Source organism: Podarcis bocagei (assembly GCF_964188305.1).
Source record: "Podarcis bocagei genome assembly, chromosome: 6".
NCBI lineage: Eukaryota > Metazoa > Chordata > Lepidosauria > Squamata > Lacertidae > Podarcis > Podarcis bocagei.
Window position 1 is genome coordinate 99,766,227 of NC_138130.1, and position 26,366 is coordinate 99,792,592.

Sequence of the window (26,366 nt, forward strand, 5' to 3'; positions counted from 1 at the left end):
CATCCTGGGACTATCTATCTATATCTATGTCAATATAAGTCTATCTTATGTGTTGGAGTGTGTGTGGTTTATTCAGCTGTTTCTGTTTCTATTTTGATTATGTATTTTGTGGTTTTTATATTGTAATTTTACCTTGTGAACTGCCCTGAGACCTGCGGGCATAAGGCAGCATATAAATATAATTCATCAATAATTATAACGATAATTCTTTCTTGCTGGAGCCCACTGTTCAAACATACAGCAGCAACACACAGACAACCCAGCCGAAGCTCCATTGACCCATCTGGTCCCTGCATTTTTCGAGACACAGGCCTACCTACCGGAAACGATATTGCTGCTGATTATCTTGCCTCCCAGGGTGGCAAGCGATTTGGGGACGACCGTGATGATGCTGCCGCTGGTGGTTTTGACGTAAGTGGCGGCGCCCGGCGTGCCAGTCATGCGTGTCCCAATGGACGGGCTGACCGTCGGACGAGTGTAGGTCGCCTGAGTCCCTGGTTCAAAGGGGGAGAGAGGGAAGACAGCAGAGGCATCAGCGAGAGGAACCGATACCGCGAGCTGAGAATCAGAGCTCAGCCATTGTATGAGCCGCTGTTCAGAAAGTGGTGCCTGAGTTTCGATTCTTCTCCTCCCGCCGTCGCTTTCCCCTTGTGTGTTGTGCTTTTTAGACTGCAAGCCTGTGGGGAGCAACGGCTTTGTTTTGATTGTATCCAAGCTGCTCCAGGAGCTTTTTGGGCTGAAGAGCAAGGGTACAAATGTTTTAAATGAATAGACACCAGGTGAACACTGCCAAAACTGTGCGCATGCACATAAGCACACACAAACCCTGGACAGGTGGCAAGCCTAAGGTCTCGGCGAGGCAGACATGGGATCGCAGCACTTCAATGCCCCTCTCCGCAAATGCCAAATCCCTGCACACAGAAAATCAGCATGTCAGGGAGAAGGCTAAAACTGTGCACGTTATATGCTCACGTTTATTCTGTGAACCGCCTTGAGAGCTGCGGGTATAGGGCGTTATATAAATTCAATTAATAATCATCATCATCCTCATCCCTTGCAAATTCTGTACAAGTGGAGAGGTGTCTTGGCTGTTCCACAGGACTGAATGCTCCTCAACACAAACACACAAGTCTTTGGAAATTGAAAATCAGCAGGTCAGGGAGAAGACTAGGTAGGAATCCTTGTCTCTGACATGTTAATTTGGCAAAGTGTGGACCCCACGTCGTAACAAAGAGGAGAATGGAGGAATCGTGTTGTTGTTTTTAGTACACAAACTTACTTGTGTTCTCCTGTAAGTCGGCTAAAAATGATTCAAATATGTCAAACAATTTGTACTGTATGATCATCTTCACTGTGCCCTAGATACATCACCATTTAAGCTTGTTTCCCAAGTTTAAAAGGCTTTCCACCCTCTACGGAGCATAGGAAAGAATCACTCACCAGCAGGGGCTGTGACCAGTTTGGTTGTCATGATGGTCCCATTACTGCTCACCACCATAATAGGGGAATTGCTACTGCTGGGCAAAGTTGCTGTGACTGGCTTGGGGAGGATTTTGCTGGGCTGCACTTGCTGGGTGATTATTTTGACCCCTAGGAAAGAAAAGAGGCATCACGAGTGGGAGGTGGACGTAAGAAGCAAACATTAAAAAGGAAGGCCGAATAGCTACAGAAAGACAGAACAAATCATTCCCCGCAACACAGGGGAGCCGCATCACAAGAGCATTTAACTCATGCAAATTCAACTGTATATGCTTAGCTGAAGCTCCATTCCAGATTAATTCTAGTCGTTTTCTTCTGCCTGCACCTCTACCTGCCCCCTCCTTCTGTGTTTGTCTCTCCTCCTCTGTTTGATCAAATGAATAAATGCTTAAGTCAAGAAAGAACTTAGCATATGAAGTTGAATGTATGTAAATACACCAAAATCTTGAGGGAGAATTTCCTGAAGAAAGAAATTAAATATTGTAGCTTAATCTAAGAAGAAATGTAACGTATGGACTTGAATGTTTATAAATATATCAAAACGTGAGAGAGAATTTATTGAAGAAGCCTGAGACTCTTCATGGGCGAAACAGGTGACAAACGCCGGCACCCTGTCTAACTCTTGCGTGTAGCATCACTGACACTTCGTTTGATCAAACTTGTCCTTGCTGATATCTAACTCTTGATTGCAACATCGCCGACACTTCGTTTGATCAAACTTACCTTTGTTGATATCTACAGAAGCCTGGCTAAAGGAACTTTAAAGACTTAATCTTCCTTTTGGACACAATTTGAATGAGTTTTCTGTTTGTGGCTTCTGTAGTAGATTTTGTATATAGCTCTCTCAATTTTTGGATTATTAATATGAGATTTAGAATGTAGAATGGTTTGGTAGCGTTTTGGGTGCCGCTTATGTGCTGATTACTTTATACTGGTCTACTACGAGAATTAGCAGCATAGGTTCCTTTCCTCAATCCCTGACATGGAGGCCGGAGCAACCCATTGATCGGTACCTGATTCCTGCTTGATCTGGATGGTAGGCTTGATGCCTGGCGGAAGGGGAGACTGCTGGGGGTGCAGGCCTGGCTGCTGCTGCTGCTGGGAAGGCTGTTGCTGTTGTTGCTGCTGCTGGGCGGCCACGGGGGAAGCCTGCGTTAGCTGCTGCTGTGGCTGGGCTTGCTGAAGCTGCTGCTTGGGAGACGGCTGTTGTTGCTGCTGCTGCTGTTTAGGAAACGGTGTCAAGATCTGGGTTGGCGCCCCCACCAGGGTCTTGGGCGAAGGCAACCGGGCCGCTGCAACTTTAATGGCCGATGTGCAGACTCCTTGAAGAGAGGAGGCAGGCATACCCTGGGTTAGTCGCTTCAGGTTAAATCTTTTCAGGTTGCGTCCCGCGGCAACCCGGAAGTAACGGAACGGGTTACTTCTGGGTTTCGCCGCTCGTGCATGCGCAGACGCTCAGAATGACGTCATGCGCATGCACGGCAAATTGCGACCCGCGCAGATGTGGGTTGCGTTCTGTTCATGATGCAAACAGGGCTCTGGAACGGTTACCGTACACATCCAGAGGTATCACTGTAATAATAATAATAATAATAATAATAATAATAATAATAATAATAATAATTTATTTATACCCCGCCCATCTGGCTGGGTTTCTCCAACCACTCTGGGAAGCTCCCAACAGAATATTAAAAACATAATAGAACAGCAGACATTAAAAACTTCCCTAAACAGGGCCACCTTCAGATGCCTTCTAAAAGTCAGATAGTTGTTTATTTCCTTGACATCTGATGGGAGGGCATTCCACAGGGCGGGCGCCACCACCAAGAAGGCCTTATGCCTGGTTCCCTGTAAGCTCACTTCTCGCAATGAGGGAACCGCCAGAAGGCCCTCAGAGCTGGACCTCAGTGCCCGGGCTGGATGATGGGAGTGAAGACACTCCTTCAGGTATACTGGGCCGAGGCTTCCCAAACTGCAGCCATTGAGTTTCATTCGCGTGGCCCGCGGCATGTCTGGGGCTTTGTGGCTGAAGACGTCCCACCCATTGCATCCAGAACCCATTTATACAGGCAACCCCCAATTTGCATGGGGATTACATTCCAGGTCACAGCATGCGATGGTAGAGGACGCATAAGCCAATTTTCCCCCCATTCCCGGCCACTTCCAGGCTGTAGCGATGCACATGGAGGCGGTCGCATGTCGACTAGGCGTACGCAAATCTGTCGTCGCCTACAGTTGCATTTTCACCACTTCCTCTATTTCTTATGCTGTTGTTGTTTTTAACGTATTGCAGATGAAATATGGAAGAAAGAAGTAATAAAAAGGCGACTGGAAAGAATACAGCACTAGCGTGGCACTTGACCGTTTCTGCAACAGCCAGAAGTTATGGGACATGCGCAGAGTGGAAATGAAGCAGTGCGCTGCCCCAGGATTTTTGCAGCACTGAAAGTGGGGTTGTCTCTAACTGCCCCATTACCAACATTAGTAAGTACAGTGGTACCTCGGGTTACATACGCCTCAGGTTACATACGCTTCAGGTTACAGACTCCACTAACCCAGAAATAGTACCTCAGGTTAAGAACTTTGCTTCAGGATGAGAACAGAAATTGTGTTCCGGCGGAGCGGCGGCAGCAGGAGGCCCCATTAGCTAAAGTGGTGCTTCAGGTTAAGAACAGTTTCAGGTTAAGAACGGACCTCCGGAACCAATTAAGTACTTAACCTGAGGTACCACTGTACAACTCATCATTACCCTGTTTCCCCGAAAATAAGACAGTGTCTTATATTAAATTTTGCTCCCAAAGATGCGCTAGGTCTTATTTTCAGGGGATATCTTATTTTTTCCATGAAGAAGAATACGGTACACATTTATTGTCTAATTGCGAGTCAGCCAGACTCCGTCAGGGCAGAGCGAGCAGCAGGCGACAGCTTGTCCTGGCAGCGGCGCGGGCTCTCTGATTTAAAGAGACCTTGCACTGCCTGAACAGCTCTGGCTGCGCTGTGGCCAATCAGTGAGCTGCGTGGCGGTGCCCACCGCTATGGTCCAGAGGAATCAGACGCCTTACGGTAGTTTCGGGGGCCTTATATTCCGGGGAGGCCTTATGTTCGGAGAAGGCCTTATTACCGGGGAGGTCTTATTTTCGGGGGATGCCTTATATTACAGCGAGAGGCAAAACTGGAAGTAGGTCTTATTTTCGGGGGATGTCTTACCGTATTTTTCGCTCTATAGGATGCACTTTTCCCCCTCCAAAATTAAGGGGAAATATGCGTGTGTCCTATGGAGCGAATGCAGGTTCCTTGGCTTCAGTGATAGCAACGCGAAGCCCCCAAAGCGCAGAGGGAGCGTTCCCTCCGCGCTCCTTGGCTTCACGTTGCTTTCGCTGAAGCCTGGAGAGTGAGAGGGGTCGGTGAGCACCTCTCTCGCTCTCCAGGCTTCAAGGATAGCCACCTGAAGCCTTTGGAGCACAGTGCGAGGTCTCGCTGCGCTCCAAAGGCTTCAGGCGGCTATCCCTGAAGCCTTTGGAGCGCAGCAGGAACTCGCGCTGCGCTCCAAAGGCTTCACAACCTTGCCGCTGCTCCCGGACCTGTTCTGGGGGCTGGGGTCGGGGGAAGCTCGGGCTTCCCCTGCCCCAGCACCGCGGCTAAAAATGAAGCCAAAACTTGGCTTCTGCCAAAGCCACGCGCAGCCTCTCCCGGCTGGAAAGGTTGCGTGTGACTAAAGAGGAAGCCAAGACAGCCAGCGGGATGGATCCTGCTCACTGTCTTGGCTTCTTTGCTCTTTGGGGCTGGGAGGGGGAAATAAATTTTTTTTATTGATTCCCCCCCCCCCAAAAAAAAACTAGGTGCGCCCTATGGTCCGGTGTGCCTTATGGAGCGAAAAATACGGTACTTTCGGGGAAAGACGGTAAGTGCAGCACACAAAGGAAGCCTGGAAGACCCTAACGAGATGTAGCACGCAGTTTTCAGCTGCACCTCTCTTTTCACCCGAGGCAGTGGGTGTCACAATCTCAGAACCTTCCCCATGCAAAGCCAACGTCTCACCCTGTGCAACTGTGGACATAACCATGGAGGGCGTCGAGGAGACCACGGTGGTCACAGCGACCGTGCTGGGAGCGGAGGAAAGGGTGGAGCAGCCCCCGGTGGAGGCGCTGGTAGAGGTGCTGGTGGAGCTGCTAACCAAAGAGGACTGGGAAGCGGTGATGACCACCGGCTGCTTCTGGGTGGTGGAGGCAATGACCGACGTCGGGACGAGCTTGGTGACGGCCGCGTAGTTGTGAGACTTGGAGAGGATGTTGGGGACAAAGGTGGAGCTGGGAGACGTGGTGACTATGATCACCTGGAAAAGGGAGCACACAAAAAGGTTTCGATCATCGCCCCTTGTGCCGACAGCCCCTCACTGCTTCCTAAAGGAGCACTTGCCCATTCAGAGTAAGGGTAACGCTGCCATCGCTCTCAACTGGCTTTATGACAATAAATCGTGTAGCCCAAACTGACTGGTTATTATTGCATTCGCTATCGATATGCGATTGAATGAGAACCTCCAAATTGATGCCGCAACAGCCAAACGTGGATGAGGCTTGAGGTTCACTAAAACTTATTTACAGCCTTCCATTTCTCTTGGGAGCAGCTCTTGAGGTTGCACCCGCAGACAAGGCTATCTCATTTCCCTGCACAGCCACCCTATGAGACAGGCTGTTAGGGGCCTGTGACTCTGCCCCATTTCTGGGACCAATCGCGTGCTGGTCCACAGGCAGCAGTATCTTTTGAAATGTGGTGGATGGGGTTTTACTGAAGTGGAGAAGACATCAGCACATAACAGAGGAATTCCGGGAGAAAAAAAGACAGACAATTAAACAGAACTGGTGTTGCAGGGTGGTGTCAATAGCAGTTTCCAGTCTGTAGACTGGGACTGGGCTTAGCCTCTACCCCGGTTTTGGGGTGAAACAGCCTCCCCACATTTGTGAGCGTACTGCAATGTGAGTGGCAAACTTACTGGAGCTCCTCACACTTCTGATTGGCTGGCCCCCGCTATTCTTTCCCAGACTGGGAAGGCCAAAATGGCAACAGCAGGTAGCTCTAAAGGGTCACCTGCCATAAATATATGCTCAATTTCACAGTGGCTGGGATTGCACAGGGACTGTAGACCAGGCACCCCCAAACTCAGCCCTCCAGATGTTTTGGGACTACAGTTCCCATCATTCGTGACCACTGGTCCTGTTAGCTAGGGATCATTGGAGTTGTAGTCCCAAAACATCTAGAGGGCCGAGTTGTTGTTTTATTGGAAATTTCAACACAGTGGTTTTATCAAAAATACATCCTCCACATTATTATTATTATTTTCCTCCATTTCCCCGCCTCTCCCCTCAACAAAAAAACCCAACCTCCCACCCCCGGACTTCCCTCAGCTCCTTTCTCTGGTTTCTCAACACGTATTTCTAGCTGCGTGTTATAAAATTGTAAAGATCCTCAAGTTGTCTATCCATATATTACAATCAACAGTTTGTGAATGTTTATTGGAGGGCTGAGTTTGGGGGTGCCTGCTGTAGACTAAGGAAACCTCTCGTTCTCAGCCGCACATACCAAAAAGCCCTACCCACCTTCTGGGTTGTGGTGTTGGTCGTCTGTGTCGACGGCTTTGTGAAGGTGATCTTCACAGGGGACATGTGGGGCGGCAAGGAGTTGGCTATGCTCTGCATGATGCTGCTCATCTTGGGGCTGCCGCTGACAGGCACCGTGATGGTCTTGGTGACCGGCGTGGCGGCCTTGGGGACCTCCTTCAGGAGGACTGGGGAGGAGCTGGAGGAGTTGGTGCGGCGCCGTTTGCGGGGCTTCTCGTCGTCATCTGAGCAGCTCACGCCTGCCAACGAGAGAGACGCCTCAGTCCGGTAGCCTCCCCTGCACTGATGCACCCAGAGCACTGCTCAAACGTCCCCAGCCCAAGCTGGCCCACATGCCAAGACACAACCTGTTGACCACTGACCTCTTCAACTGCTACTCTCTGGGGGGGGGGGTGAGCTCTTAATATGTCACTATATTTGCATTTCAAGTTCGATTTGGTAAATCTCCCCTGGAAAGGCTAATGTTTGGTGCAACCGGTCTGGGAATATTAATGAGTAGGCGCCTAGAATTGTTTCATCGGAACTGAGAGAAAATGGCGGCTGCCAGCAGCGAAAAGACTTTTGGATGGATTCGGCAGAAATGCCAACAGTGTGAGGAGATGTTGCATGGACAGAGGGGTATCATACAATTAAATCTACACAGAAACATATCATTTTACTTCAGCTCGCTTGTGGAAACAACTCAGAGGCAGTGAAAGAAGGAAAACAACAAGAAGAATTAAAGGAACAATTAGAAATGACGATTAAAAGCAACAGAGATATGAGATGATCAGAGCCCCCCCTGAACTCAAAGCATGGGAAGCCCCAGCAAAAAAATTATAATTCGGCAGAATATTTGGATTATTTGAAATGTATATGTGTAATTTGGAATATTTAATGTGATTTGATTGTTAAAATGGAAAACTCAATAAAAATTATTTTTTAAAAAAACCCTGCTACTCTGTAGGTGGTCATTTGGAGACACACACACACACACACCCAAGCTGCGGGGCCCTGGACTTTGGCTGCACCACTGACCAGGAGACTGACCAATGCTTACCAACCAGCATCTCTGAATCTACCCATTTACACAGCTCAAACTGCTGGCTGTTTCAAACACATGATTACATCCACCCATTCATTTTTGCCAAGCCCAAAGGGTGGCTACCAAGGTTTGCAGGACATTGTGAGCAGTGGAGGGGAAGGCCTGGCATATGGCGTTCAAAATCAAAGAACCCTCATGCCATGCTCAAGACCTCGGCTGCCTCTGGAGGAGCCTGGCCCTCCTTTTCCTTGGTGTCACTTACTCTTGACGTAAACGGCGCTCCCACTTGGCAAGACGACGACGTTGGAAGCCGGGCTGGCAGGCCTGGGGGATTTCACGGTCGCGACGCTGCCGCTTGGGACTGGGGTGGACGTTGGGGTTGAGGTGGTGCTTGTGTAGGAATAGCAAACCACCACTGAAGAGAGCGAGAGAGAAGAATAGGATGATGCGTAAACCGAAGCGTTTTCATCTGTCTACTTCATTCATCTCCAGCCTACACTCCAAGGGGCTAGAGGTGGAATACACACTCTGCCTCCACAATAACCCTGTGAAGTATGTTAGGCTGAGAGGCAGTGACTGGCTCAAGGATACTGCCACCCGCCAGACGTCTTGTGGAGGAAGCAAACGATAAAGGGCCTGAGATGATGATCACAGGGTCCAGATTCGATCATATGGGGAGAAGCAGTCCTGAGCCTTTTAAGACAATACAGGTCAAAACTACCACTTCAAATTGGGCCCGGAAACTAATTGGCAGCCAGCGCAGTTGGGTCGAGGTTGGGGCCTTCTATACAAGTAGTAAGTGGGGCCCTGATATAGGTGACAAAGGTTTAAGGAGCGAGAGTCCAGCTCCCATCAGCCCCACGGGAAGCAGTGATGGTTACGATGACTTTAAAGGAGGATTAGACAAATAAATAATAGCAATAATAATTTATTATTTTTACCCTGCCCATCTGGCTGGGTTTCCCCAGCCACTCTGGGTGGCTTGCAACTGAATATTAAAAAGAATACAGCATCAAACATTAAAAACTTCCCTAAACAGGGCTGCCTTCAGTTGCCTTTTAAAAGTAAAATAACTGTTTATTGCCTTGACATCTGCTGGGAGGGCTTTCCACAGGGCGGGCGCCACTACTGAGAAGGCCCTCTGCCTGGTTCCCTGTAACCTCACTTCTCGCAATGAGGGAACCGCCAGGAGGCCCTCAGCGCTGGACCTCAGTGTCTGGGCTGGATGATGGAGGTGGAGACGCTCCTTCAGGTATACGGGGCCTTTGAGGCAGTTTAGGGCTTTCAAGGTCAGCCCCAACACTTTGAATTGTGCTCGGAAACGTACTGGGAGCCAATGGAGATCTTTCAGGACAGGTGTTATATAGTCTCGGGGGGCACTCCCAGTCACCAGTCTGGCTGCTGCATTCTGGATTAATTGCAGTTTCCGTGTCACCTTCAAAGGTAGCCCCACGGAGAGCGCATTGCAGTAGTCCAAGCGGGCGATAACTAGAGAATGCACCACTCTGGCGAGACAAATTTCTGGATGAGAGGGCTATTGATGGCTACTGGCCATGAGCGCTCTGCCCTGCCTCCACAGGTGGAGGCAGCAATGCTTTTGAATGCCCGGTTGCTGGAAACTTGTGGATTTCCCACAGGCATTTGTGAGAACAGGAAGCCAAAAGAGATGGACCATTAGTTTGACCCAGCAGGCTTCTCTGATGTTCTCAGAGGCCATCATCAGGGTTGCTGGGACCTGTATCCCAGCAACAGCTTGAGGAAGTGAGGTTCTGCATCCCGGGTTGAAGGCCTAAGCACGGTGTCCCTTTTGAAGCATTAAGAGCATCCTTCTCCCATTCCCAATATCCGAAAGAGAGGAAGGCCACCTACCCTCACCTTCTTTGCTTCCTGTCTCTGCTGGGGAAGGGAGAGCTGCGTTGTGCTGGAGCGCCGCGTTGGCAACAGCGTTTGCCGTGACGGTGAAAGCGGTTTGGGGAACCAGCCGGGGCATCAGAGGGACAAGGCGGCGTCCTTCAATCGACCACTCAGAAGAACTGTTGGGCCCGGACATACTAAGGAGAAACACGCAGGTCTGTAAACTGTCCGTTCCAAGTCGTTCTCCCATTCCTAAATAGGTCTTTCAAACCAGAAAATCTCTCTCCAGACAGGTATCGTGAACCTCCCCGAATCTACCGCCAGGTGGGGTGGACTGTAAATTCACCCAGAAATGGAAAACATTTAGCTACTGGGTAGAGCACACACTTTATTGACAGTCCTAGAACCTTCTGCTCAAAATTGATCTCCATCATAGCTGTCAATGTTTTCCCTTTTTTAAGGGAAATTCCCTTATTCCGAATAAGATTCCTCGCAAGGAAAGGGAAATGTTGACAGCTATGATCTCCATTAGCACAGCGTCTGACCGAAACCTTGGTGAGAGGTCAAAGTATAATTTACTGGGTGAAAGAGACCAATGGGCTTATTCAGAATATGGTCATTTCATGGGATGGGAAGGGTCCATAGCTCAGATGCAGGGCACCTGTTTTGCATGTGGAAGGTCCTTCGCTTTTCCGGTTAAAAGGATTAGGTCACAGGTGCTGAGCGCTTTTTTTATTTTTGAGATATTCCAAGAGGGAATTGATCAAGTCCAAATGTCCTGGGTCCTAGTCCAAGTACTTCAGCGAATACACCATAGTTTAAAAGTACACTGTTTAGTGGATTGCAAGTGTCAATTACCACGGGGCAAAATACACTGAAAAGAGACATCTAGAGATGTCCCTTTTTATTAATTGAGAGTAGGTTTGAAAGAACCAGAAGCAGTGTTCTTGCAGAAAAACTGGCCCATTGGAGTTAACCAGAGGTAGACCCAAGCAATGGTAATGCTAATGACAGTTCTCAATCATTTCTCCTCTAAAAAAGTCACCATCTATCACTCAAACCTCATTCTGGAAGGACATAGCTGTATGTATTTAGCTTATGCTCTCACCCCTCCTAAAACCTGCTCCCAAGGTTCAGTTGGCTTTTACCAGGAGCAAAGCCTTTAGTGTGGCAAGTGCTGGGTCTGCGAAACTCCTTGCCACTAGAGGTTCAGCAGGAACCATCCTTGCTCATTTTCAGACACCTTCTAAAAACTGTGTTATTCAGATGGGCCTTTTGAACCTAAGATTCCTCGTCCACCAGCTCTCACAGGTGTGCCTGCCTTTTTTAAAAAATTGTAATACTGTTACACCTTGTGATATTTTATATGAAAACGTGGCTTATAAAAACAAACAAATAAAGCAATGGCGTAGCAACTCATTTTTCCAAATCCTAAATATGCAGTGTTATTTTTGTGATATTACCTGTTCATGCACGGCTGCAGGTTTAACTTTTGAAAACCAAAGGTGGTATTCTATTTGTTCATTTCAGACATTTGTATCTCACTTGTTTGCATTTCTTAATTTTAAAAAAACTTAAAGGGATTATAATATGTCCCCCTCCTTACTTGTGAGCAATCGTCGTCAATCGCTCATCATTGACGGCCCTTCGAACTTCAGCTCGATGCCTTTCTGTTGAAATGCTGTTGAAAGACACCGAAGTGTTAGACACAGAGGTACAGGCCAGAAGCAAGACAAGGCTTTGAAGGCCTTAAAAATCAAAGTGAAATGGACAGCTGTCAAAAGCAATGCTATGATGGGACTTACCGTATTTTTTGCTCTATAAGACTCACTTTTTCCCTCCTAAAAAGGAGAGATGTGTGTGTGTCTTATGGAGCGAATGCAGGCTGCACAGCTATCCCAGAAGCCAGAACAGCAAGAGGGATTGCTGCTTTCACTGCGCAGCGATCCCTTTTGCTGTTCTGGCTTCTGAGATTCAGAATTTTTTTTCTCTTGTTTTCCTCCTCCAAAAACTAGGTACGTCTTGCGGTCTGGTGCGTCTTATAGAGCAAAAAATGCGGTAATTAGCCTTGCCAGCAGAGGCTGGTTCACCTGTCCAGACTTCAATGTGATATATCTTCGTCTCCCAATGCCCTTCTGTTTCTTCAGACAAACAAGCTTGTCTCTGCACAAAAATAATGAGCGGAACAAACCTAACATTCAATAGCCCAGGGCACTCTGTGGCCAACTTGGAAGTCATCATTCTTCAGCAAAAGAGCTTCCCTGAGATTGCTCAACTGGCGTTCTGAAAATACATTTCAGTCTATGCATTTTGTGGACCTTTATCGAGACCAAGTTTTTATTCCCCATCTAGTCTTCTTGAGTACCATGTGGTCCCTTTCTCCTCAAATGGACTTCTGCAAGTTTCCATCGCCATCAACAACCAGCCATTGCCTTTGGGACACATCAACAGCCAGACAGTAGTGCAAAATACCGCATTCCATCAATGTAAAGATTTCTGCTTGCACCCCCCCAATCTGTTCTGGGGTTTCCACCAGCCCTCTGGAGCAGATCTGGAAAGGGCACAGGGTGCACATGGGGAAAGGAGGGCGAGAAATTATCTCTGCAGAAGCATAAATCCTTGCACTGACAGAACCACTGGATACTGCTGACTGCGTTTAGGAACTAAATAGACACCACGGTTTGCCAAGGATTCACCATCCTTAACGGACACTGTCTTCCTTTATATTGTAACTGATGGTCATGTTTAATTTTCTCAAGGTCAGCAACAAAGACAGTACCCGCTGGGAGCAGCCAGCTTCACTTAACATCTTCTAAAAAGTGTTTTGCCCTGAATTGGCTTTGTGCTGCACTGGCTGCTGTTTTTGTTTTTTCCTGTGGTGTGTTATTTTATGATGATATTTTAATTGACCATTGTGCATGCCACGCTATATATTACTTAAAGGGGAGGTTCTAAATTTAATAAAGAGAAGCTTTCATATGGCATCTGCCAAAGTCAGGCACTGTATCAATAAATAGGAAAGAAAGGTAAAGCAGGGCCTTTTTGGTGATGGCGCTTGTTCTGCGGAACTCTCTGCTACCTCCTATTGAAAAGAACAGCAATCCATAGAAAACTAAGCTATTCTGCCAGTCCGTTGGCTGTTAGATATATGTGCTTATTTTTTGGTGCTGTTCGTTGCAGCTTTTAAACTTGAATGAATTAATGGGTTGCAAGCATTTAAGGTTTGTAGTACTTTGCTGTATTGCAAGCCACTCCTTGTGGAGTTGAATGGGCAGGGCACCAATGAGTACGTTCCATCTACCTAAGCACTTTGGAGAGTTCTCCAAGGATGTCTTTCTTGTCCTTTGTGAGATCCCCCTGAGCGCGCAAGGCACTGATGACACCGGCATATGCCTCCAATTCTATAAAAGAAAGGAGAAAGATTAAAAGTGAACAATACATGGGAGGCGGGAAGAGAGCTCAATAAAAAGATCACAGAACCATAGAGTTGTAAGGGACCTCAAAAGCCCTCTAGTCTAACTACGTGCAGAAAAATCTGCCTCTGCAACATCAGTGGGGAGCCTATGGCCTTCAAGGTGTTACCAGACTATAATTCCCATTGCCTCTAACCACTGGTCATGCTGGCCGGGGATGAAGGAGTCCCCCAACATCTGCAGGGCCCTAGGTTCACTACCAGTGATGTCCGGCATCCCTGATAAGTGGCTGTCCAGCTTGTGATTGGAAACCTTTAATGAAGCGAAAATACAGTAGTGGGAAAATTTTCACCACATGCTTACTGTCACTAAGACAACATAATATCCAAAAAGGGGACAATAATAATAATTTATTATTTATACCCCGCCCATCTGGCTGGATTTCCCCAGCCACTCTGGGCGGCTTCCAACAAAACACTAAAATACAATAACCTATTAAAAATTAAAAGCTTCCCTAAACAGGGTTGCCTTCAGATGTCTTCTAAAAGTTTGGTAGTTATTTTCCTCTTTGGCATCTCGTGGGAGGGCGTTCTACAGGGCGGGTGCCACTACCGAGAAGGCCCTCTGCCTGGTTCCCTGTAACTTGGCTTTTCGCAGTGAGGGAACCGCCAGAAGGCCCTCGGCGCTGAACCTCAGTGTCCGGGCAGAACAATGGGGGTGGAGACGCTCCTTCAGGTATACTGGACCGAGGCCGTTTAGGGCTTTAAAGGTCAGCACCAACACTTTGAATTGTGCTCGGAAACGTACAACAACCCTCAAAGCTTTTCTGATTAACATAGTGTCAGCTAACACAGGGAAAAGTCCCTACTGAGACAGACTTACTACAGTGGTACCTCGGGTTAAGAACTTAATTCATTCTGGAGGTCCATACTTAACCTAAAACTGTTCTTAACCTGAAGCACTACTTTAGCTAATGAGGCCTCCCACTGCCGCTGCGCCACCGCCACACGATTTCTGTTCTCATCCTGAAGCAAAGTTCTTAACTTGAGGTACTATTTCTGAGTTAGTGGAGTCTGTAACCTGAAGCGTCTGTAACCTGAAGCTTCTGTAACCCGAGGTACCACTGTAGTGACATCGATTAAGATGAAACATTTTTGGGGGGGTCCTCTAGAATTACCCTAGAAGGTCCCTTCATTCCTACAGTCCATCTTGGGGACCCAGGTCTCATTCAGACATGTGTAGCAAGTGTCAGGTCAGTGTAAAGAAGATGGCCCACCCCCCACCCCCCAGCAAATAACCCCGTAGGCATACCGAGTTTGCGAAGGATCCTTTTGCATTCATCCCTGCTGAGATCCAGCAGGGTCGGCCACACCACAGGCATTGTTCCCCGGTCGGTTTGCTCCCACGGAGCTCAACCTCCCTGTAAATGGACACAAATCAAGGGAAGAGAAAAGCAGGCTGACGTTGCAGATTCCAAACGCTAACCCACCAAAGCAATACCAGGCACCTGTGCCACTTGGAGGGGGGACCAAAGTTTGAAGAATTTAACAGTAGTTAACAAAGTCCCTGGTGCACAAAGGTAAAGAGTTTCTCTGCCTTGCTTTCTCCAAGGGCATGTTGGGAACAGAAGGAAGTGGGCTGCAGAAATCTGGCCTGCGTAGACTCTCTGGGACTGGGGAAGCACCTCAAAAGGGGTATGTTCCATAAAAACTTGAGTTAGAGAACACAGGAAGCTGGCCTTATACTGGGACAGACCATTGGTCCGCCTAGCTCAGTTACCAATATATGGACAACTGTGGCCAGATTCTCTCTCTATCCAGGAATGGGCACAGACGTAAAGTAAGTCACTTTCATTAGCCTCCAAACTGCAGATAGAAAGACAGAGGCAGAGATGCAGAGAGAAAGAGACAGAGTGAAATTGGCTTGACTAAGGCCACCATGTGAATTCATGATAGAGGCAAGATCTGAACTGGGACTTCATCATTCATGGCTCAGTCTATGAGCCTCTATGCTACACCAGGTCACAAGCCAGGAAGGGGACTGAGGCACATGAGAGGAGGAAATCAAGTCAAAAGCTCAGGACACAAATGGCTGCTACACCCACAAACCGAAATTGTGATCCGTCCTTTGTACAGTGGACGCTCGGGTTGAGAACGTGATCCATGCGGGATGCACGTTTGCAACCTGCAGCGTTCGCGATCCATGGCTGTGCACATGCGGGTTGCGATTTGGCACTTCTGTGCATGCGCAAAGCACGATTTAGCGCTTCTGCGCATATGCAACCGCCAAAACCCGGAAGTAACCCATTCCAGTACTTCCAGGTTTCGGCGGTCCGCAACCCGAAAAAACACAACCTGAAGCAGCTGTAACCTGAGGTATGACTGTACACTACTGAACTTTCTCTGTTTGTGCAGTTTAAATGCTGTGCCTTCACCCTACGTTTATTTTCCCAAGGCAGCTAGCAGAGCAGTAAAAACAAGAAGCGTAGTGTTTCAAATAAATGAATATGAAGCATTAAAAATTAATGCAGCAAATTAAAACAAACTAAACAAAAAATAATGGATTTACCTAGAGCAGGAGGGCGGGATCATTTGTCTCTTTACTTTAGAGCTTTTCATTGGGTTGGTTATATTATATATTAGATTAGATTGTAAAGCCGGAATGGCAAATCAGTGAGCCTCAAACTTCCATCAGCCCCAGATCAGGAGGTGGTGATGATGGCAGTTGCAGTCCTGCTTTGTTGTGCAAGGTCACAAGTCCCTAATTTTCTTTCCTTTAATTCCCACACAGACACTTCATGTAGAAAATATATATACCATTGCTTCTTGTTCATGTACCATCATCATGCTTATTTCTGCTCAATCGGAGGCAGGAGGTCAGAGGGTCAGATTGGAGCAGGAACAGCCGGTGCATTCGTTTATCAGAAGTGAAAAACTGGGCTGCTCTGAAACACCAAAAGACTCAATTCTAAACCAATTAAGAAATCAAATCCCCAAACAATCAATTATTTACAGCCAACAATGTTGAGCAAATAAAACACTGGTGCAAATGAGATGCAGGAGATTTAACAGCCCTTGCCTGCCTTTTATCTCAAAACTCAGGGGGGGTGGGAGGGGGGAGAGAACTAGGGAGTTATAATATTTCTTAAGAGGAAATTAAAGGCATATATAACACAGAGAGAGAAAATGGAGGTGATGTGACTATTGCTGTTTTTGAAATGGTGCTCCGGAGTGGCTGGAAAAAGGAGACTGGGTTGGAAATAAGCCTGTTGGGTCAACCTAAAAGACCTGTTTTACATGGCACCAGACTCCCAAAGGGTTGGGGAAGCAAGGAGACCCATCTCATGTCCGCTCATCTTTTATGGACCCCAGAGACGGCAAAAGAAAAGAAACAAAACACCTCACCAAACTAGCCACTGGAATGCAGGAAGGAAATGCCAACAACAGGACCGATGCTGAAGGGTAAGAGCTGGAAAGGTCATCTAAGGCCATCTAGCCCAAAGCCCTGGCTCACGGCAGAAATCCGCAACTGCAGCATCCCTGGCAGATTGTCACCAACCTTCTGTCTGGTTCAAAACCGCAAGTGAAAAAGAGCCCATCGCCTTCTGAAGATGACCGTTCCACAGCTGAATAGTTCATACCATTAGCAGGTTCTCCCTAACGCTTAGCCAAAATCAGATTCCCTGCTATCTTCCACCCATTTGGTCTGGTCTGGAGCAACAAGTTTGCTCCATCCAGGTAAGGACCTCTTGGATCAGGTCTCCCCTTAAACTTTTGTTCTCCAGATGAAAACCATGCCCAGCTCTTTCAGCCGCTCCCCCTAGGACTTTGGCTTCCAGATACAGCAGCATCCTAGTCTCCCCCTCTGGACACACTCCCTCCTAACACGACTCTGTCTGCAGGACACACGACCACATCAGGACTGTTGCCCTACAAAACTCTGAGGAAAGCCAGTGCCAAGTGTCTCATGGCAGGGAAGGATTTGTTCATTAATTTTATTAAGACAGCAGACTCGAGGCAGCACACGAGATATAAAAATAGAATGCATCAATAGAGGCGAAATACAATAGTAAAACAGCTGAAAATCGGGCAGTGGGGCGCCCAGATAACAGGGCACCCCTCTCAGCCTTGCTGATGTGGTCCAAAGGAAAGGCAAGACATTGGTTAGGCACCAGTTAGGCACCAGTTTGGCAGCAGGGGTTGCCAGAAGGAGGAGTACAAGTACCATCCAAGCATCCTAGGGACTCCACTCCTGATTCGTGTAGGGCTTTTACTCCTTAGCCTTTTCTTCTCCGAAGATATCCCGCAAGACAGAAGAGGTTTAGGATCAGAGTTTTCCTTCCTTCTCTAAGATGAGCTCCCTTCCCAAGAAGACAAGCCCCCAACTGCCCCTCACTTCCCTCTACAGCAGGGGTTGTCTACCTGGTCCCTACCGCCCACTAGTGGGCGTTTCAGGATTCTAGGTGGGCGGTAGGGGTTTCTACTGCACAAGCTGAATCCTCCTTCCATCGAGCACTGGTGGGCGGAAAGGGAATTTAATTTTATTATTTCGGTCACAGACCAGTTCCAGCCCACATACAATTATCAAGCAAGTCATAAAACACGATAGGGGTGCATTTGAATTTGCAATTAGGTGTAACAGGGGCACTACAGATATAGCAACAGTTAAAAAATATATGAATTAAAACTTACGTTACAAACATATAACCTAAAATTATCATTTAAGGCCTTAATCATTATGATAGCACAGCTTGTTCCCTACATTTTATGGCAATCACACAGAATTTGGCTACCCTTAACGTGATCTCAGGGTCCTTGTCCTCTACCAGGAATTTTTAAAGTTTGGATTCATTTGGAGATTTATGCATAGCAGGGATAATAAATATAAAGTGTATATCCCCATAGAAATGGCAGTGTAACAAGGCATGAGAGACAGTTTCTACCTCCATCAAGCCGCAGGGGCAGACTCATTCCGCGTATGGTTTATCCTCAAACCTGCCCTGCAGTAAGGCAGATGGCAGCACGTTGAATCTAGCGAGGGTAAATGACTGTCTGTATTTAGGTATTTGTAATTTTGCAAAGAAGACAAGCCCCATCTGCCCCTCACTTCCCTCTACAGAAGGTGTTGTCAACCTGGTCCCTGCCACCCACTAGTGGGCGTTTCAGGATCCTAGATGGGCGGTAAGGGGTTCTATGGCACAAGCTGAATTCTCCTTCCACTGAGCACTGGTGAGCGGAAAGGAAATTTTACCATCAAGACAGATGCATTAGTGGGCGGTAGGTATAAAAAGGTTGACTACCCCTGCTCTACAGCACATGCAGAAAATGCCTTCTTGACAACTGGACCCACTACTGGCCTCGTCCGCTCGATCCGCCAGAGCCTGTCTCCACATGCAGGGGAAGTCCCCAACATACCAAGGGTTTGACACCCATCAGCTACCCTCACTTGGTTTAGCTGGTCAGTCAAATCTATTTCCCATGGTGTGGCCGATGTCACATGCTAACAGCTTCTAAACGGCCTCCGTCCTGTATAACTGAAGGAGTGTCTCTACCCCATCATCCAGCCCGGACACTGAGGTCCAGCGCCAAGGGCCTTCTGGCGGTTCCCTCGCTGCGAGAAGTGAGGTTACAGGGAACCAGGCAGAGGGCCTTCTTGGTAGTGACGCCTGCCCTGTGGAGCGCCCTCCCACCAGATGTCAAGGCAATAAATAACTATTTTACTTTTAAAAGACAACTGAAGGAGGCCCTGTTTAGGGAAGTTTTTAATGTCTGATGCTGTATTGTTTTTAATATTCAGTTGGAAGCTGCCCAGAGTGGCAGGGGAAACCCAGCCAGATGGGCGGGGTATAAACAATAAATTATTATTATTATTATTATTATTATTATTATTATTATTATTATTATTACTCTAAGAGCCACAGGTGGAGGCTGAGTGCAGGGTGGGAACCAAAGGTGGACAAGGTACCCCTGAGAAGCACAATATGTCCCCCACCAGAGATACTCCCCCTCCCCTGAAACCCCATACACCCTACCTTTTGATACTAACATAGTACAATCACAGTCCTCATTAAGCCACTGCAAACCTGGCTGGGGCCCTCCTCCACAAAGCAATGAATTAATGGTTAGTTTGGCCTTAATAGCCCCCCTGGAGCTATCTAAACAGCATATCCACACCCACACACTGGCAGCAAGGCCCTCAGGTCACGGATAAACGTTCTGGATTTGGCAATGCAAAAACAGTTACCACCAGGAAAGCAGGTGACGCCAAACTGGTTTGTCAACTGATCTAAGGATTTTGATTTTAAAACAGATCAGCTACATCTTAACTAGTTGAGCAATTAAACTTGAATACATTTGCCTGTTTTCAAAACCTCCTTTATGACACGTGGAAGGAAGAGATGACTTAATGAACAAGATGCTACTTGTGCAGAGAAGAAAAGGTCAGCTTTCGTATTTGCCATTTCTTCTTCCCATTTTTTTTAAAGTAATAAACCAGAGCCAAAGTGAGTGTCAAAAATTACCGTATTTTTCCATGTATAAGAATCCAATTTAGGGACTCCAATTTAAGAAAATAGGGGGGGAGATTGCCCCGTGTATAAGACGACCACAGTTTTTCACATAATTTTTAAGTAAAAAAACCCCTCGTCTTATACATGGAAAAGGACGGTAATTGTGTGTCCTTAATTCCAAGCCTTACAGATTCAAGTTTACCCTCTCTGAATACCAATTACCGTATTTTTCGCTCTATAACACACACTCGACCATAACACGCACATAGTTTTTAGAGGAGGAAAATCCATAGGCATCCCACCCGTAGGCATTCCCTCCATAACACGCACAGACATTTCCCCTTACTTTTTAGGGGGGGAAAAGTGAGCGTTGTGGTGCAAAAAATACGGTAGTTAACAGACAGTGCAATTCTGTGCATATCAAACATTAAGCCCATCTGAGTTCAATGGGACTTACTCTCTGGTAAGTGTGGTCAGGATTGCAGACTAATTAATACTTTTAATTGAAGGATCTCAGAAGAGTTTGCCACTCTTCCCTACCCCAAATTTATACATGTTCTGTTCTGGACAGAACCGGAAAACAAAGCAAAAAAAATTTTTGATGAGAAGAGGAAGAGGAACACACAAACTGTACATGCAGGACAGGAAATGTGCCATCTGATTGATGTTGCTGAACTACAACTTCCATCAGGCCCTGCCTGGAAGGTCAAGGGTCAGGAAAGATGGAAGCTGCAGGCCAATAACATCTGGAGGACCACAAGTTTTCCATCCCTGGCCTGGTGGGTCCATCATGCTACGTAGGAACTGGCCGCTGGGGCATTAAAACTTGATGGCCATAAAAACTGACGCCCAAGATGGAAAATGAATCACTGAATTTGTGTGTGCACGCTGCTGATTCGTGCAGAACCAGATCCTATTTTACTTAAGAGTCAAATCAACCAAGAGCAACACAACTTCCTCACAAGTAGGCAAACTCAAGGCTGCAGGCTTGGTGAGGAAAAGGGTTCAAAATGGGCTGCCACATTGAGAATGAATCTGTCAAAGCTGGGAAAAGGGGCATATTTCATTCGACAACAGACTAACTACCCACTACTATTTGCAATGGTGGACAATGAGGATTAAGGGGAGAAGGAAAGGGGCCAACAAAAAGCAGACCCCAGAGAAGACAGGCCGGAAAAGGGGGCAGGGAGGAGGGGGTGCCACAGAGGAATATCCGGTGGGAAAGAAAGAAATGGGTCCACTTGGCAAGAACCCCTTGGAGGAAAGGGAAGAGAATCAGAGGCAGGGACAGAAAAAGCAGCTAAGCAAATCAATCAAACGGCGGGCAAGGAGGAGGGAGATGGGACACAGAAAAGCTCTTTCTTTCCTGCTCTTAAAAACAAGATAAAAACCACAGAGATGAATTGGGGAAGAGGGAGGCAGGCATGCAAAGTAGCACCTACCAAGGAGTGCTAAACAAGGGGGGGGCAGTTATTTCCTTATTGCACCCCACACAAAGGTGTGTGTGAGTATAGATATATATGGGAAGGGAAAGGGCTGGGGAAAAGGAATGCATGTAAAGATCATCAGATGGGGAGGCTGAAGAGAAGAAAGGCAGGGAGAAATGTAACTGTCACAGCTCCAAATTACTCCCCGCCACCCCGCTTTTTTTTTATGGGGAAGGGAGACACATGGGAAAGGAGGAGAAATAATCCAAAATCAAGGAAGAGGAAAAGGAAGCTGGGAGGAAGGGAGAGCAAAGGTAGCAAGAGCCCAAACGCACATAAATTGAGAAGCAGGCACCAACAAATCAGCCGTGGAATCCAATGAGAGGCTACGCAAAACAACAATATACACAAATATTACATGATATGGAAAAGAAGGCAATGGGGGGAGAGAGAGTCTTGAGAGGTGGAGAATATCAGTCAAATTGAACAGCTGGAAGACGGAGAAAGATGGGGGACAGATAGAGAAAATTACAATTCTCTGTCTTTATTTGACCCTCCTCCGAAAGCAGAGGGTGGGAGGCAGGAATGAGGAAATTACAGATAACCCACATATATTCTCTTCTGTGCCCCACTAGCACACCCACAACCCAAAAAAAATTCAAGGGGGAGGGGAAAGGAAATAAAATAATAAAGCAGCCAATCAATGGGGAAGGGGGGTAGTAAATAGAAGAGATGGAAAGGAAAGAGGGACGATGGTGTTTATATCTCTATTTTCTCTTCTTCCCAAATATTGGGGGGGGGGGGGTTGAAGAGAGCCAGGCGGAAAAGGAGCGGTCCTATATAATTGAGGGTAATGAACTCCTTCGATGTAGGAAGCGGGCCAATCCACCTTGAAACAACGGTAGATGTAGATGCAAAGAGGTGGAAGGAAGGAAGGAAGGAAGGTGGCCATTATTTCTTCCCCCCCCCCCCCACACACAAAAGAGACGAGGGAAGGAGGGGGATGAAGAGAGGCTTGCAGAGGAGCCGCCACAACCAGTCCTGGAACTAAGGCAACTCAGCTCCCATTCAAACTGGGGATGGGATGGAAAGAGGGAGGCGATCCTTTATTTCACACACAAGAAGGGAAATCAAATCTCCCTGAGATAACAGGGAGCTGCCTATTATCCCACTGAGATTGGAGGGAAAAGCGAATTGTTATTATTTATTTTTCTCCCGCCACCCCGCCTAAAAAGAAAAAAGACGAGATGTTGTAAGCGAAAAATAGCTTATCTCCCGAGTTTACGCCAAGAAAACTCAGAAACGTGAGGAGAGGCAAGCAGGGAAGGAGAGAACTGAGGAACTCCCTGCGACAGGCCTGCCCTTCCCCCCTTTCAGAGGAGGAGGAAGAAGAGGGTCTTGCTCTTCCTCCTCTTCTTCCTCGCTCTCTTCCCTCCCCCCCCCTCAATTCCCTCCTCCTCCTCCCCGGGAGACCCACCTGCCGCTCCTCCCCCGGGGAAACCATGGGTCCTCCCGCGCCGCCCGAGCTCGGCGGGCACCTTCGGCGTCTGAGGCGGCGGGTTTGTTTGGCGTCGGCGCCAGCTGAAGGGAGCCAAGATGGCGGGCAGAAAAGGGCGCCGCGCGCAGGCGCGGGGAGCACGCGCAGAAGGGAGGGGTGGGGAAAGGAGGCCGGCGCCCGAGGCATTCTGGGAGGTGTAGTTTTCTCGAGCCTTTGCTTCGAACGCCGGCGGGTTGGAATCAATGAAGCGCTTCCGGCTCCCGAGCGCAGCGCTTTGGCTGAGGGCGGCTGAAAAGGGAAATCATAGAGCTGGAAGGGGACCCCCAGGGGCATCTAGTCCAGCCCCCTCCACCTCCTACCAATGCGGGGGTCTCGGCTAAGATCATCCGTGGCAGGCTGGCCGTCCAACCTCTGCTTTGGAAACCTCCAAGGAAGGAGGATCCAACACCATCACCACCACCTCCAGTGGCGGGCTGTTCCACAGTCGAACGCGGTGCCGGGTGTACGTATAAGCTAAACAAGCTATAGTTCAGGCTCCCACTCTCTTGCCCCCCCCCCAAATCAAAGATTAAAAACAGTGGAGGTACATTTCAAAAATATAAGATAAAAAACAAATAAAATAAAAGCTACATGCAGCAACAGTGTTTTGTGTTGTGCCATCACCTCCTGGCAAATAGAAGGGGGAGAAATGGAGGCAGTGAGAGATTTTACTTTCTTGGGCTCCATGATCACTGCAGATGGTGACAGCAGCCACGAAATTAAAAGACGCCTGCTTCTTGGGAGAAAAGCAATGACAAACCTAGACAGCATCTTAAAAAGCAGAGACATCACCTTGCCGACAAAGGTCCGTCTAGTTAAAGCTATGGTTTTCCCAGTAGTAATGTATGGAAGTGAGAGCTGGACCATAAAGAAGGCTGATTGCCGAAGAATGGATGCTTTTGAATTCTGGTGCTGGAGGAGACTCTTGAGAGTCCCTCTTGAGAGCAAGAAGATCAAACTTATCCATTCCTAAGGAAATCAGCCCTGAGTGCTCACTGGAAGGACAGATCCTGAAGCTGAGGCTCCGATACTTTGGCCACCTCATGAGAAGAGAAGACTCCCTGGAAAAGTCGTTTAGTCATGTCGGACTCATGTCGGAGTGCAGTGTGCTGTTGTTGTTGTTTAGTCGTTAAGTCGTGTCTGACTCTTCGTGACCCCCTGGACCAGAGCACGCCAGGCACTCCTGTCTTCCACTGCCTCCCGCAGTTTAGTCAAACTCATGCTGGTAGCTTCGAGAACTCTGTCCAACCATCTCGTCCTCTGTCGTCCCCTTCTCCTTGTTTCCCAACATCAGGGTCTTTTCCAGGGAGTTTTCGCTTCTCATGAGGTGGCCAAAGTCTTGGAGCCTCAGCTTCAGGATCTGTCCTTCCAGTGAGCACTCAGGGCTGATTTCCTTCAGAATGGATCGGTTTGATCTTCTTGCAGTCCATGGGACTCTCAAGAGTCTCCTCCAGCACCATAGTTCAAAATAATTCTAAATTCATATATATATTAATTTTTTAATTTCATCAGATTTGCTATGTCCACCCTGTGCACACTGGCTGCAGCCGGGGACTCCTTCCAGATAATGTTATGACCCCCCCCCCCGATTATGTTCCAGATGTGTTCCTCTCTCCCTCTCCCAGTCCAAAGTGCTGACATCAGGCACAACGGACCAGACATTAGCCATGGAAGTCACAGATCAGAGAGCAATGCACAATGCTCATTTAAAGCAGGGGGAAAGCCCATCTCGCTGACAGCTTCTCAGTGTCGGGCTTGACTCAGGCCAATTTTTTTCCACGGAAATTACCAGGTTGGGGTTCCCTGCAAATGCTGCAGGGACCTCAGCACTAATGGAGCCTGGAGGAAAAAGCAATAAAATTAGGAAGCGCCTGTCAGAATCCTGGAGCTCAGCAACTTCTCATTCCTGCCACGGGGCGAGTCTTTGGTTCACGACTGTCATCAAGCCGTCAGGCAAACCGGTTTTCCTTTCTTAGAAAAACAGTGGAGCATCCGTTACCCCCCCCCCATCACCCCGGTTTTTCTCTGTGTGCATCGCTCCCAATAGCATGTTGAAATTATCTGCAATTTTCCACTTGGATTGCGTATACAGGGAAGAAAACGTATAGCTTAGCTACAGCAGAGGGAGAGAATGCTGTTCCTCTTCTCTGGTTTAAATTCAGTCCTTGTTTAAGTTTAGGTTTAGCCTCTTAATGGTAAGACCACCAGTGTTGCAATACCAGCTTTTTGTATTTGTGTCCCGGGTGATTGTTGGGATGTTGTGTTTGTGCAGATGTCCCAACTCTCCAGGGACAGTCCTGGATCTACAGAAGCTGTCCCAGTTTCTGAGTTGATCCTGAAATGTCCCACTTTTTCTTAAAAAGGTAAAGGGACCCCTGACCATTAGGTCCAGTTGTGGCCGACTCTGGGGTTGCGGCGCTCATCTCGCTTTATTAGCCAAGGGAGCAGGCGTACAGCTTCCGGGTCATGTGGCCAGCAGGACTAAGCCGCTTCTGGCGAACCAGAGCAGCGCACGGAAATGCCGTTTACCTTCCCACTGGAGCAGTACCTATTTACCAACTTGCACTTTGACGTGTTTTCGAACTGCTAGGTTGGCAGGAGCAGGGACCAAGCAACAGGAGCTCACACCGTTGCGGGGATTCGAACTGCCGACCTTCTGATCAGCAAGCCCTAGGCTCTGTGGTTTAACCCACAGCGCCACCCGCATCCCTCACTTTTTCTTAGGGCACCCCTATTTTCATTGGGAAAGTGTTGGAGGGTATGGAGTTTTGTGGCCCCCCGAGCCAAGGAGATACAACCTTTAGAAGACATCTGTTTGCAAAAGAGAGAGGGGGGAAGGACAGATTTACCAATTTGTTCTTTCCTCCCGCCAAAAAATAATTGGGTGGCCTTGACAAAAAAACCACCATTCAGCCTTGAGCTGGAAACAGGATGCAGCTGTTAAAGGATGTATTTGAAGCACCGTATTTTCCCCAAAGATTCCTGCGAACTGCAGCTTGTTAAGCGTGCTGAGAATTGTAGCTCAGTTAGGGGATAAACTAGAGTTCCCGGGATCCTTTGTTGGAAAATAAAGTGCTTTAAATGTATGGTATATGCTCTCTGGTGTAAGTTTAGCCCATGGGTCAGCAAACTAAGGCCTTTGGGCTGGATCAGGCCCAATTGCCTTCTAGATCTGGCCTCCGGGCGGTCCGGGAATCCAGGCGCAGTGCGTGCATGCGATGGCTTTTTGCAACTCAGCCAGGCTTGGGGGTCAAAAGTGAGGTGGGCGGCTGCTTGAGACAACCCCCTTCTCCAGCTCTAGCCCAATGGTTGCCATTAATTTGATTTGAACTGATTTTATAATGAATTGATTTTAGAATGCTGTATTATTTTACTGTTGTCAGCCGCTCTGAGCGCCTGGCTTTGGCTGGGGAGGGCGGGATATACACAAACATTAATTAATTATTATTATTATTATCCGTTGCCTGTGTGCAGCAATCTTTTCTTCCGGGGTGGGGGAGAGGGAATAG

General features: G+C 47.8%; 1 protein-coding gene across 9 annotated transcripts in view; it reads right to left on the minus strand.

The window, feature by feature from the left end:
* Positions 1 to 22,935, minus strand: part of EMSY (EMSY transcriptional repressor, BRCA2 interacting) — a 45,722-nt gene extending 22,787 nt beyond the window's left edge. For 4 of the 9 annotated variants that reach the window (XM_081197291.1, XM_081197289.1, XM_081197290.1 and 1 more), the window contains exons 1-11: positions 22,798 to 22,934; positions 14,697 to 14,805; positions 13,274 to 13,373; positions 11,579 to 11,653; positions 9,988 to 10,169; positions 8,381 to 8,533; positions 7,074 to 7,333; positions 5,518 to 5,812; positions 2,493 to 2,801; positions 1,441 to 1,590; positions 321 to 494 (exon numbers count right to left, since the gene is read on the minus strand). In XM_081197291.1, coding sequence (XP_081053417.1) covers positions 321 to 494; positions 1,441 to 1,590; positions 2,493 to 2,801; positions 5,518 to 5,812; positions 7,074 to 7,333; positions 8,381 to 8,533; positions 9,988 to 10,169; positions 11,579 to 11,653; positions 13,274 to 13,373; positions 14,697 to 14,766 — 1,768 coding nt within the window. In that variant the 5' untranslated portion in view covers positions 14,767 to 14,805; positions 22,798 to 22,934. Of the gene's footprint in view, positions 1 to 320; positions 495 to 1,440; positions 1,591 to 2,492; positions 2,802 to 5,517; positions 5,813 to 7,073; positions 7,334 to 8,380; positions 8,534 to 9,987; positions 10,170 to 11,578; positions 11,654 to 13,273; positions 13,374 to 14,696; positions 14,806 to 16,201; positions 16,330 to 22,797 lie in introns of all 9 variants that reach the window. The other 5 variants (XM_081197293.1, XM_081197292.1, XM_081197287.1 and 2 more) reach the window with 4 other exon arrangements.
* Positions 22,936 to 26,366: the final 3,431 nt, after the last annotated feature.